Raw genomic sequence first — 13889 nt, 5'->3', positions numbered from 1 at the left:
AAAATAGAAATCAATATAAAAGATGCATTTTTGAGATTCTATTATTTTTTGAATCAAGCTATTATAATAGAGATGGTGCTTTTTCAGATCCAAAGCTCTGCCCACAGCTGTGCGACGACACCAGGCTCAGTCTTTGCTGAGTTTTTTTAGCCCTTTAAATTTTGGAGATACATTGAAAAAAGCAAATTATGTATTTCCAAAATTATGTATTTCCAAATCCAGGAGAACTAATAAATAAACCTCTAAATTTCTTGATTTTAAGGCTCTCATACCCCTTCTCAATCAGTCTGACATAGCAAGGTAAGTGACTTCAAGGAGCAATTTTTGTTTGCTTTGTATTTATTTAAAGTCTGTGTTAGGCATATAGACCACTTTTTGGCTCACAAATGCTGTGTGTTTGGGTTTTTCTGCTGTTTTTTCTTGACATTGCTGCTGGAGCTGAAGAGGACAACTCCTGCCCCCTCCATGTCCTTTGACATTCACTCCTTGCTGTGCTGTTGCACATCTACTCTCTTTTGTGAGAATTACTTAGTTCCAGTTCACCTTTGCATAGTGAGCAGTTTATTTTAAATACGTGGTGTGTTGTGAGGAACGAAACGTGGTTGCTCTTTTCCCAGCATCCTACCATAGCATTTTGAACAAAAATGGCTAATTATTCAAAGTTAGCTTTAATATATGCTAGACTGCAGTATGTGGTTGCTTACTGCTCTTTCCTGTGCAGAGCAAAGATTCAGAAAGTTTTTAAAGTAAATTGCAGACTCGGTTCTCAGCTTCCTCCTGGGCAGTTGATGGGTTGGGGGTTGTGCCCTGTCAAATCAGCCTTTTTTTGACAGTTATTTCTCTGCAGGCTTGACTTGAACCCAAGTGTCAGGCAGGGGTGGGAGCCACTAAGCTCAGGAAACTTGAAGGAGAATAAATCCAAGAAACCTTTTCCAAATTTCTTCCTGAAATGTGTGAAAAATTATTGCTGGTTTTTACTGTATGTTGCAGTATTGTACTGTTGTGTTTTGTACTTTGAAGATCTGTTTTATGGGGTGGCAGTCACATTTATGTTTAGACTGGTGCTCTCCCATAAAAAGGGTATTAAACTTCACCTTTTCGGGGGTGACTTGTCACAAGCCCACCAAATGTCTGCTCAGCCCTGCTGAAATGTCTCCATGCAAGAAGGAAATGGCTGTGTATTATGTCCTCCTTCCCTGCATTGAACACTTCTGAGCAGCATCTCACTAAAGCAAGCTTGAAAAGCATCAAGTCCTTGGACTGCTTCCTCTTTCTCATGCTAACAGGAGCCAAGCTCACCCCATGTATTATATTTATGTAAAAGACATTAAGGACGGTTAGTTAAATGTCTGTTTGGTCTAGACTGTGCCCTGGTTATCTGTGCCTGAGTAGCTCCACTGGACAGCACTATTTGCACAAACCATCGGTTAGTCTGAGAGTAAATTAATCAGTTTTCTGCCAAAGCACTGACCTCCTGCGATTGATTGACCTGGCGAGCTGCCCCCAGCTGACAACAGGCCATAAAAAAGGGACTTCTGAGCAAAGGAGTGTCATTAGACTCTGAGCTGCTTGGAGCCATGAGGCCAATACTGCTGGCTGTGGTTTACATCCCATTCATCGTGGCTGTGGAACGGTAAGAAAACATGTCTGGCTTTGCTGGCACACATCTCAGCTGGCTTCATGGGGTGACCTGTGCTTGTTGCTACTTCAGGTCTCAAAAAAAACCCTCTTTTTTTTTTTTAAATGGAGTATATGGCAGTTCTAGAAAGGACAATCAGGTTTTTTTGTGTATGTGTTTTATTTTATTTGCTTAGAATTCCCTTGATTCGATTCAAATCTATCAAGAAGCAGCTGAAGGAAAAGGGAGAATTAGAGGAATTTTGGAGGAATCACCACCCTGATGTTTTTGCCCGGAGGTATCTGCATTGTTTCCCTGCAGATATTGCTTTATCAGTAGGAACTACTTCAGAAAGGCTGTACGATTACATGAATGTAAGTACAGTTTTGGTAATGCAATCATTAGGACTCATCATTCTACTGAAGGCAGTTTTTTTTTTTCCCAGCACATTTTAAATCTAGTCTGTCAATGAAATTATAGGGCTTGTGGTGTCTTGTTGCTTTATGCTATAAATATTAGATCATTAAAAAACCAGGTTGCAATCTGCAAAATAAAGCATATCTAGATCTAGGATAGCAAGGAATCTGAGTAGAAAGCTGGTGTAGAGTAGCAGTGGTAGTCCTGTGACAAGTTTTATTTTTGTATAGATCTGTACTGGACTCAGTTGGGTCCCCGAAGAAATATGAGAGGTTTGGCTATGTCAGTCTTTGTGAACTATAGGGTTTTCATAGAAAAATCTGATTACTTCATTTAGTTGTATTCTATTTACCAGACACTTGGATGCTTCTGTGTTATAAAAATATCCTCCGAATCTCATTTAATTGATCTGGTGGAGTCATAAATCAGTAATGACAAAGACTTAAGTAGAGTTTTTTATTTTTCTGCTTTTATCTCTGGAGTTTAATATGTATGAAATATTGGAGACTGACCTTGGAGGACTTACCATCTAAACTAAAAAGGAAATCATCTACCATCATCTAAAAAGGAAAAATATTAATTTCACTGGATCTCAGACAGGCAAGTCAGCAGATCTACTACGTTGTAAGCTGTCTTTCCTGGTTTTAGAATTTTGTCCATTTGGATGGTCTCTGTTTTCTGTTTTATTTGGTTTTTCTGCTATACTTATCTCAAGGGAAACTAAGTTGCAGAAATGTGAAGTATTTATCTGAACAGGGAATGGAATCAAAGGGAAGGCCAAATTCATTCAGCAAGAACTTACTGACACTTGAGGACCATAAAGAAACAATTATGTGAAGAAGAACAAAGGACATTGAAACATTTCAATTTGCTTTAAAGTTTATTGCAAAAAGGGATAACTGAAAATCTCAAAACAACAAAGCAAAACCCACTTCCCCAGCATATTCAGATAGCACCAGGAACAGTTTTATTGTGAGTGTATGTGGGTATTCTGGTTGTATGTTTTTATTTTTTTAAATTAATATCCTTTAGGTTTGTTTAATGCAGGAAGAAATAGAATCCTACTGTATAGTTGGATATTGTCTTAAATGGCATGCTTGCTTGCCTTTTCAATATTATCTCATTCAGACTGTATATTCTGGGGTCAGAAATGTCAGTGCATTAATTAAACAAGTATGCACTTAAGGTACATATTCAAATACTTGTTTGGCACTAGCTATTGCTTTTCTATCTATGGTTGAATTCCAGAAATGCCTTTTCCTAAAAATAGGTCTCTTAATGCTGAAGTGCTCTTCCAGGGCCAGATAGGAGCACTTAGGCACTTGTATACGGGATGTGGATAAGCACTTCACTCCAGCATTCACGTGTTCACAGATTATCTCAGTTTCAATTGGTATCCAGGGATGGCCAGTGGTTTCTTCATCTGCTGGATGAACTTTGTCCAGTATATCAGGAACAGTTTGTGCAACACAATACTTTTTGACTTACTATAATAGCTGCTAGTTACAAAGGAAAGAGGGCAGCCACAAAAGACAGTGTTTGTTCCACTGGTCGGAGCCCTCTGAAGGTGGCAGAGGCAGGTCATGCTGACTGTGCAACACTGATTCCTTACTGACATCAGTAAGGAACAAGTCTGTGTGGTCATGTGAGAGTTTCATCTTGAGGGTGACCTTGCCACCTCTAAAGCCAGTGCAAGAGGGTTTGTTGACTTCATAGGGAACCCAACTGAATGTCTGCTTAAAAGGCTTTAAAAATGCCACACCGTTGTTCATTCAGCAGGAATAAAACCTACTGCTTGAAGCCACTTGTGGAACTGGACACACTTTGTGTGATGTATAGTTATGTTTAAATGTGCAGTTACGTTTAAACAACCATAGATAGAAAAACACTGTCTTGGTTAGAAAGACAGGTGTCTGCTAAGAAAAGCAGCTGACTCTTTTTAAAATGGACAATGTAAACCCCCTCCCTCTAAATTATTATAATTGAAATTAAGGGTCTCTCAGGCAAAGATATGGGAATTGGGAATAACAGTTCTTTACTAGGAAAATTAAAATAGAAATACGGTATTGCAAAGAACAAACCCAAAACACTGACAGAGTCAGAATACAACCTGACACCCCGCCAAGCAGGGTGTTGGTAGCAGTCCCATTAAATGGTGGCTGCATCCTCCTGCAGTGACAGATGTGATTCAGTTGAAGCAGTGCTCCTGTAGAAGGTGCAGTTTTCCACAGGTCCAGTGATGATGTGGAAAGGTCTGGTTTTCCTCTGGGAATTTGGTGGAAAAGGCTGCTTTGGTGTTCCAAATTTCAGGTAAGGAAAGGCTTGGCTCCTCCCCCTGGGTGGAGCATCTCACAATGGGATGATGTAATTTTATCAGTCATGCAGTAGGACTCAATGGCCTATTAATAGCCAATATTTTCTTGGAGAAAGGATGGGTTGTGGAAAAGATAAAGAACACTGCCCCACCTGGTTTTAACAGATGTCCCATTAACAGATAATATCTCCCATGGAGATAAGGATCGCTGCCTCACCTGGTTTCAACAGATGATGATAGAATAGATACTTTTGATCACATCCAGTATTGCAACCCAAGACATGCACAAAAGCCCCTGAGGGAGCATTGTGCGATGCCTGTCCCTCAGGAAGAGCTGTCTGGAGGCTGCCCAGGGCTGAGTGGGTTGTTCTCCTGCAGGCACAGTACTACGGGGTTGTGAGCGTCGGGACGCCGCCCCAGAGGTTCACTGTCGTGTTTGACACCGGCTCCTCCAACTTCTGGGTCCCGTCCGCTTACTGCATCAGCGAGGCCTGCAGTAAGAAATGTTATTCTCCCTGGTGCTTATCTTCTCTTGGCTCCAGAGATCTTGCCCAGTTCTCCTTTCCCAAGAAACTTGCCTGAAACAGGGATCTGCAAGGGCAGGGTTTGGAGCATCCCTTAGGGCCGCTCTCCTCTCCCCAGTTTGCTCCTCTGTCCCTCAAGTCATTCTGCAGCCAGGGCAGGTGCTGGCTGCAGCTGCCCAGAGTCCCTCTGCACCATGAGGTAAAAGGCATGAAAACAGACCTGGGAGATCTACTAACAGAGGTGGAAATGCCCATTTTTGTTCTATTTTTTGCTCTAAAATGCAACATTACCTCTCTGGTACAGAAAAACTGGGGTGTCTACAGGGGAACTGAGGTGCCTGCAGTACTTCTTCAACAGTTTTCTCTTGAGAGAAGAAAAAATCTGTCTCTCTTACATCTCATTTGGCTCTGCATTGAGGAATGGGTGGTTGCCAGGACCTCCCCTCAGTGTAGAGATGTAATTTTTTTTGTGTAGGAGTGCACCAGAAATTTAAGTCCTTCAAGTCAGACTCATATGAACATGGAGGGGAAGCCTTCTCCCTGCACTATGGCTCAGGACACCTTCTGGGCATTGCTGGCAAAGACACACTGCAGGTGAGTGTCCACTAAAATGGGTGTCAGCCTCCACATCAGCTGTTTTCAGCTCAGTTCGGATGCTGGTTTTGCCCTGGAATACCTTGTCTGGTTTAGGCAAGGGCAGGGTGAGGTCCCACCAAGCAGAGTGCTGAGAGGTATGGGTTCTGCTCCAACTTTGGGCTGCCAACACAAATCCCTCAGATTTAATTTTTCATTTCTGCTTGTCTTCTTGGATCCTCTTCTGAGCTTAGGAAGAAGCAGACACATAAGGCATTCTAAGGAATTGGTGCTGCCTACCTGCCAAATGGGCACGTGCTATGTTGATGCAAATCACACATTTATAAACTGAATGAATCCATTGATAAGGATCAGAAATATGCCTAATTTCTTGCTATTGGTGGTGTCGTTACTTTCAGTTGTGGTTGTTCTTTTCTTGCTTGTTTGTTGCCTTTTTTTTACCACACAGATAAGTAACATCTCCATCAAGGGACAGGACTTCGGCGAGTCGGTGTTTGAGCCAGGAGCAACTTTTGTCCTTGCCCACTTTGATGGTGTACTGGGCTTGGGCTACCCCTCCTTAGCAGTGGGCAATGCTCTGCCTGTGTTTGACAGCATCATGAACCAGAACCTGGTAGAGGAGCCAATCTTCTCTTTCTATCTGAAAAGGTCTGTCTTTAAAATGACACTGCCTAAAAAGAAGTAAATCTATTTTAACTGTTGATAGAAACAACTGTCCATCGGTATAAAGCTTCAACTCTAGAAAGAAATTTTCCCCATTTTTTTGGTTCTTTGTGTTATTTTTTTTTTCAATTTGACATTGAAGATTATGGCATGACAATTAAAAATATTATGGGGAGGACCATGACTTTTTTGGACAGAGATTTATTCTTGTTGGAACTGGTCATAAATAAAAGAAAAGTTCCCAGCTCAGACTCGCCATGTCTGTTGCCAGAGGTTTCCCTCTGGCTCATGCAGATGAACGGAAGTGCTGTGCTACATCCAAATAGCCACATTTCAGAAAAATACTGTTCCCTAATCTGGACCTAGCTGCAACTACACCTATTTCTCTAGTGTTTCTTCTGAGCTGAGAGTAGCAACTGGCTCAGCCTGCTCCCGATGCCTGCCTTGGTGTCTACAGTAGGTCATCTCAGAGGTTGTTTGGAGGGTGTGAGTTGAAACACATACAGTGATGATTTAGTAATAATCCCTTTCAGCCATCTATATCTGAATTTAGAAAGGGCTGTGATTTGACTTTTGCTTTTTAAGTGCAATCTCATTGATGCATGCTGGCACGCTCCCATGTCTTAAACTGTTTTCTGCTTTCAGAGGAGATGACACTGAGAATGGCGGTGAGTTGATTCTGGGGGGAATAGACCATTCTCTCTACAAAGGTTCAATCCACTGGGTCCCAGTCACTGAGAAAAGCTACTGGCAAATACACATGAACAAGTATGTATGTATGCATGTATGTAGGTATAAAAAGCCTGGTGGAATTCACCTCCCTGGGTAAACCCCCAGAGACAGAAACACCTGGTGACACAGGTGCAGGAGGACTCAGCTGCAGTGTTTTACCCCCGAGCCCCTCAAAGAGGGGTTCCCAGGATGAGATTGGGGTTTGTCAGTTCTCTAAATCTGATGTGACATGGGTGGGTGGGTGGTTTCTGGGAGACCCTATCAGTGTGTTTCAATATGATGCACCAGTGGTCAAGATCAGTCTTGGTGGACTGTTCAGTTAAGAGGTTAAGGCACCCAGGAATAGAATCCAGCTCTGGGTCCTGCTTTCACCTGTCCTACTGACTTTGGTCAAAGTAGCCAGTGTTCCTTTCTCTCACCTCTAGCACACTGCCTAAATTGATGAGAGCACATACCTTGGGGTGTGGACAAATTCATCAGCAGGAAGCACATGATTAGAGTTGTAGGAGTCTTGAGAGAGAAAAGTGGGTACACAGACATTCTTGACTTTAGCAAAGCTTGGCAGCTAGTTTTAATCATAGATACACAGAATCATTAGTGTTGGAAAAGATCTTTAAGATCATTGAGTACAGCTCTCAACCCAGCACCACGACCAAGTACATCACTAAACCATGTCCTCAAGTGTCACATTCACACATCTTTTGAGCATTTCCAAGGATTGTGACCCTGCTTTACAACACTTTCTGTGAAGAAATTTTTTCATAGTGTTCAATCTAAATCTACCCTGGTGGGTACAACTTGAGGCCATTTGCTCTTGTCCTGTCACTTGTAGTCTGGGATTAACTTCAGTCAGTGCTCTGGTACTTTAGCTGGCAATAATATGATATTTCAGTCACAGTGTATATGCCATTTGCTTAAAGCTGCTTTTTTTTGTTTGTTTGTTTGTTTTCATTTGCAGTATAAAGATCCAGGGCCGGGTGGCATTTTGCTCCCATGGCTGCGAAGCCATCGTTGACTCAGGCACTTCTCTTATCACCGGCCCCTCTTCACAAATCAGGCGATTGCAGGCATATATCGGGGCAAGTCCATCAAATACTGGAGAGGTAAAAACTGTACAGCCAGAAAACAGCTAGAGAGGAAGAGAAACTGGTATATGATGCAAAGAGTTGGAAAATAACAGAAATGGTTGCTTAGACAGGTGTCAGCAAAAGCCTTGTTTCCAGGACAGCACTGAGCTCTGAGCCACATTGCTTTTGACCTATATGCCTTCCCAGTCCCCTTCCCAAATGTTCACTTCCTCTTCTATACTGGTGTGTAAGGAAATAGTGGGAACATCTGTTTGAGGAATTGATACATACTCTGCATGAGAGATAATTTTCTTTTGGAAACTAAGAGGATTTTCAAGGTCCCCAGCTCTAGCTGTTGGCTCTTCCAAGCCAGAAGGGATTTGGTGCTGATGGCCAGCTATGCCAGCATCAGAGGGAAAGAGAATGGTATTTTAATGACAGCCCCACAGTCGCTTCACTGACAGGACCTCTCACTGTCAGCTTGCAGTGCAGCAGTTGGTGTTGTGCCAGAGCTCCTGGGAGGGATGCACATCAGTGTCACTCACAATGCTGGCTCCCTGCAGATGAGTCAGGGTACAGGACAAGGCTTGCTGGCTCTTACTCTTCCTCCTGAACCTTACCCCTCTGACCCTTTGCTGGTTTTCCTTTCTTCCCTGCTGCTGTCTCCTGCATCTCCCTTGCTGACGCTCCTGACCCCTCCTTCCTGTCCCTGCCTCCAGCAAAAGAGCAGTTTATTTGTACTGCCAGCCTATTGCTGGTCCTTGGCTGACTCCCAGAGGTCACCAGCACATTGCCACAGCTCCAGTGCTCAAGCAAAGCTGCTTGTGTGTGGCTTTTGTTAACTTTGTGTGTGGGTGGCTATCAGTAACTTTGCATTTCACAGAATATTCTGAATTGGAAGGGACCCACAAGGATCATCGAGTCCAACTCTCAGGCAAATGGCCTGTACAGGGATCAAACCCACGACCTTGGTGTTATTAGCACCGTGTTCTACCCAACTGACCTAATCTCAATTTGTCTTGATCCTGACCCAAAACTACTCTTGGAAGAAAATTAAGAGTATTGCAAGTACCAAGTGCACTGGACAAAGAGCAAAAACTGGACTCTTAAATCACTTTGATTTGTAAGAGGAGGACTTGCAGTGTAACACCTGAGGCTCCTGATTCTTTTCTCAATCACCTTCAATCTTGATTTTGTTCAAATTTTTAGATAAATGCCAAAGATAAATGCTCTGATAACAAGTTGATTTTACAATGGTTCATGAACATAGATAAAATACGTACTTCCAATGTACTTGTACTAGTCTAATACGAACAAGGAATGGGTCATTGCTGCATGGGTTCATAAAGTGCTGACCTAAGAACACTCATCTGGCATCTCAGATTTTGCAAAAAAGCATCCTGAAAATAAGACTTTTTAGCAATCATAGACAGACTGCACATATTGGCTCAAATTCATCCCAGTAAAAGTGAGTGTATCCATCCCAGATTTTAACATAACTTTTATCTCTTTTCAGCAAGAATTTATTTGTTCTGGATGTACTATTCTGTAATAGCTATATAAAAGAATTATGTGTTGCTTCTTGTATCCTACAAATCATTTTACTGGCTTTTTGTATCCTTGTCCTCTGTATCCCATGATTTGTTTTGTCCTAATGGTATGACAACTGGTAAGTGTACACAAGATATAGGACTCTGTTTTCATAAAATAGATTGTAAAACCACAAAAAGCAGATTCTTCCTTCTAGGAAGTCTCTAAAACAATGACTTAAAACACTACAGTTTACAGCAAAGATTCCTCTGGGACTTGGAGCATTCTGCAGTGCCGTTTCCCACACCAGTTATTTCATGAAATAACTAGAAAGGCCAAAGAATTATCTTCTCTGTTACTGTACCTGACATTAATGACCATGCCAGAGTTCAGTCCTTCTACTCTTTAAATCACACTCCAGGGCAAAGTATAAGCATAAAGTGCTGTATTCCTCAGTAGCTTTTTTTTCCCTGAAGTGATGGTATTATGGGAGGACCTGGGATGAACTTCATCCATAGAGTGCTCCCTCTGTGGCTGGAGCAGCTCCCTGTGCCGTGTCAAGGTCAGAACACTGGAGAACTTTTGCTCAGCAGACCTTGCTGATGTAGGCTTGCTGGGGCTCACACACTTACTTTTGCCTTTGAGTTGCATAGGGTGGATATCAGAGACCCTTCCCCTCCTTTCTTTTGGGACTTGCAAGGATTTTCATCAACCCTGGGTCCCTAGGGTGCAGTGGTCTGGGCTGCTGGGCTGGTTTGGCTGAGTACAGGAAAGCTGGAGGGCAGTGTTAGGCTGTAAGTCAGCCTGATGCTGTTTCTCTGTAGTAAATTCACTATTTCCTACTCCAAAAGCCTTGAATTCAAAGAGCAGTATTTAAAGAAAGACAAAGGGATCCCATCTCAGTCAGTGCACTGTGTCCAGTTTCTCGTAGACTGCAGAAGATTGTCGAGCTTGCCTCACATAAGCTTCACGATCGGACACCGCGAATACAAGCTGACAGCAGAGCAGTACATTGTAAAGGTGCGTATCCACAGCTTCCCTGCTCCCTGTTCCTCACTCCCTGAGCTGGGGATGGAGCAGGCTGCTGCAGGGACGTGTGCTTTCCCTTCCAGGAGTCTATTGATGACCAAACCTTCTGCATGAGTGGCTTTCAGTCTCTTGACATCCCCACTCGCACTGGCTCGCTCTGGATTCTAGGAGATGTCTTCATGTCTGCATTTTACTGTATTTTTGACCGTGGGAATGACAGAGTGGGATTTGCAAAAGCTGTTCACAGGAAGGATTACTACTGAGCCATAATAGCATTTATTCTGTCTCAAGTTAATGATCTTTAACACATGTGTGAAGAAGAGTTTTTACTGAAACTCTGGACCTAAATGCACATTGTGTTGTTGTGTTGTCCCCCTCCAAGTTTTAAGGACTTTGCAGTGATCCTTGTCCCAGATGATATAGTTTGGTTACGTATCTATATGTTTACAACGGAAAACCAATTTTTCCCGAGTAACTCATGGACACTATAGCTCTCAGCATAAAGCAGCAGAGCAGCTCAGCATTCCGATTTGCAAAAGATCAGAAAGAATAAAAATGCTGAACTGTGCCAGGCTGAAAAGACAGCAGCTGTATGTGGAGAAAACTAATCCTAGTCCTGCCTGGTCTGGCTATCCTTTTTTTCTTCTTGTGTGCTAGTTTCCATCTCATTTCCTACAGCTTTCCTTTCCATCATTATTTTCCATGGTTTGGTTTTTGTTCAATTTTGTTTCCTGAGTGCCATGGAAATTCTCTTTAAATTAGTTTGCTCCAACTAGCTTATATGAAAGGGAATTTGACTGATGCCTGTATGGCCACTAATTTCGACTACTCTTCCTTGCACGATATCCTGCTCCTTACACAACTTCTCAAACCTGTTTTTTTCCCTGGGGTTCATTATCCCTTGATAATTCGCCTTTTTTGGGTCTTGGCATTTGACATCCGTGCCTTAGGTCAGGTTCTGCTTTTAGTGCCTGACTCCTCTGCCCCTCAGTGGTGTGAGCAGCTGGAGCAGCATCTCTTCACTTTAGAAAACCAGACTGCAGCCTGTGCAAAGGGATACCAGTGCTCCTCCTCCTCAGATGAGTTATGGGACACACGCACCAGCAATACACATCTATTGCTCCTTGCTCAGCCACTTGTCAGCAGTAGGGAGTTTTAGATGAAACAGCCACAGGTAGCTGCACTGATTTGGCAAAAGATTCACCTAAATTCTACCCATTGGAGTATTTGTTTGGATTGCTAAAGCTGATACCGCCCCCATACACATGAATAAAACTTTAAAAAAAAAATCTGCTTTGATCTTAGTGCTGTTTCAGTTACATTTTACGTTTCTTTACAGTGGTTCCAGTGCTGGGAGGAAGGGCAGTTCAGGGTGGAACAACAGTTGAAAATTCAGGTTGCTCTCTGTCCTGGAGGAAAAAAAAAATGTCATGTGTTGGCTTGTTGGGGCTGCTTGTATCTTCCTAAAGCCAAAAAATGTCTGCAGTCCCAGCCATGTGCACAGGGCATGTCCGCAGCAGGGCAGAGCCATGGGAAGATGGAGACTGGCCCCGTGGTGGCATCGCTGGGACAGAGGTTGGTGGCCCCCAGGCACTTGGTGCTGCTGTTGTTCTGGATGTGCCTGGCACAGACCAAAGACAATGCCCATTGCTAGCCTTGGCAGTATCACAATCACAGCCCCTTAGATTTTAAGTTTTCAGCTGTAGGATTCAGTAAGTATTACAAAAAACACGTCAGTTTTCCTGTAGATATCTCTGAAATACTGATCTTGCCTTCCAGTATGAAACAATCCTTCTCTCTGGTGCCTGTTTTCATGACTCTCTATTTGCAGCCACATTGTGTTACACATTTGGCATCCAGGCTATCAACCTCTAGCAAAGGAGACTCTGCTGCCAGCTGTCCCTTTCTGCAGATGAGACTGAGCTGTGTGAAGTTACTGTGTATTTCAGGCCAAGCTTGCCTTGATTCCCCTTTGTCCATGTCACTCTTAAAGAATGAACTGACCATGAGCTAACTTGTTTGTCTAGAAAATGTCATTTGATCATGAACCAAGACAAACAAACATCTTAAGGTCCCATCCCTCATTTAACAGCAGCAGAGTAGTTTTGTTTTCTCTCCTATGCGGCGTACTTAACACTCTGGTACATTTTCATTATATATAAAGTATGCATATGTTCCTCAAATATGAGTTTGCAGTCAGAGTTAGAGATCTGTTATTTGCATCAGAAGATTTGAAGGGTGTTGGGATATATCCCCACAGCCAGTCGGTCCCTGATATCTTGGCTCTATGAATTCCAGCTCAGAGTGTGAACACATCCTAGAGACAGGTGGAAAGTCAGGCAGCATGCACAGGGACTAACCCTCTCTTTGTTCTGATATATCTGATCTTGCTCGAGATTAACACCATCTGATGGGAGCAAACTGTTGCTCTTGACCTACTTGTACTGGCCCTGTTTTATCCTTGTCCAACTTTGCCAGCTTCTGTAAGTGCCTTGCTGTTCCTGGTAGACATCAAGTTGATTTGCGTGATAGTCAAACCCTTGCCAGAAGTGTTTCTTGAGAGTTCAGTACAACCAGGATGATGGTGTTTCTCATGGTGCCTTTATTTATGCAGTAATTCAATGTTGCTTATACTTGTTGCTGGGTTTGCTAAAATACTCCATTTACCGTGCTAAGGCAAATAGTTTACTGAGAGGAGTGCCTAAGAGAGCACATAATCCTGAAAGACAATTTAATACAAATCAGAGTACACTGATGTTTGCCAAAGTGAGATAACAGACTACATGAGGAGAGGAAATTTTTCTGGTAACCCATCCCAGCGCTAGCTTCTTCAGAAGCAATGAACAGAATTCTGTAGTTAACCTGGAGCTGGCCCACTGTGAAATGCTGGCTGTGTATTACAGATTGCATTCCCTGACCTCAGAGCTGTAATTCCTAATTTAGCATGCATCTACATGTGTAACAGACACTTCTGTGGGGCTTAACTGAAGCTCTTACCTACCTAATGCTCTGTGTGGCCACCCTTAGCCTCCATCAAATAATGAACACCGCTGCAGGGCCAGGGAGTGCTGGCAGAGTGAGTGGGAGAGGTAGCAAAATCATTGCTGATTAAATGTAAAATGGAAAGATGTGTTGGTGGAAAGCAGCAGTGTGCATCCTAGGCAGTGGCAGAAGAGATGAGCAGAGCTGGGTGATGAGAAGCTGGGAAGGCTTTTAATGTTTAGTTGGGATGAAACAAGCTGATGACTGGGTTGGGGACAAAGAGCATTTTTGGTCCAATACCTTAAGCCTGGGTGGAAGTTGTGTGAAGTTTAGAGGGGGGAGTATGGTGAGACTGGACTCTCAGTGCAGATTTGTGGTGGACACTTGAGAGCCATCTCTAATTTCTGGCTTCAGTTCCC

The 13889-nt window shown here is 43.0% G+C and overlaps 1 protein-coding gene across 1 annotated transcript; it reads left to right on the top strand.

The window, feature by feature from the left end:
• The first annotated feature begins 2 nt into the window (after positions 1–2).
• Positions 3–11737, top strand: LOC116994994 (cathepsin E-A-like). The gene is made up of 9 exons (XM_033057112.1): positions 3–1633; positions 1815–1992; positions 4728–4845; positions 5349–5467; positions 5916–6115; positions 6776–6898; positions 7821–7965; positions 10381–10479; positions 10572–11737. The coding sequence occupies exons 1-9, from the start codon at positions 1578–1580 to the stop codon at positions 10749–10751; spliced, it is 1218 nt and encodes a 405-aa protein (XP_032913003.1). The 5' UTR covers positions 3–1577; the 3' UTR covers positions 10752–11737.
• Positions 11738–13889: the final 2152 nt, after the last annotated feature.

The sequence above is a fragment of the Catharus ustulatus genome, chromosome 4 (genome assembly GCF_009819885.2).
Source record: "Catharus ustulatus isolate bCatUst1 chromosome 4, bCatUst1.pri.v2, whole genome shotgun sequence".
NCBI lineage: Eukaryota > Metazoa > Chordata > Aves > Passeriformes > Turdidae > Catharus > Catharus ustulatus.
The sequence above is the reverse complement of the archived record's forward strand: the minus strand, read 5'-3'. Positions and strand labels throughout refer to the sequence as shown.

Excerpts from the sequence above, each read along its gene's own strand:
- LOC116994994 (XM_033057112.1), top strand. The coding sequence starts at position 1,578 with ATGAGGCCAATACTGCTGGCTGTGGTTTACATCCCATTCATCGTGGCT. Across the intron at positions 6,116-6,775 it reads TTCTCTTTCTATCTGAAAAG|AGGAGATGACACTGAGAATG; the intron begins GTCTGTCTTTAA and ends TTCTGCTTTCAG. Across the intron at positions 6,899-7,820 it reads TGGCAAATACACATGAACAA|TATAAAGATCCAGGGCCGGG; the intron begins GTATGTATGTAT and ends TTTCATTTGCAG.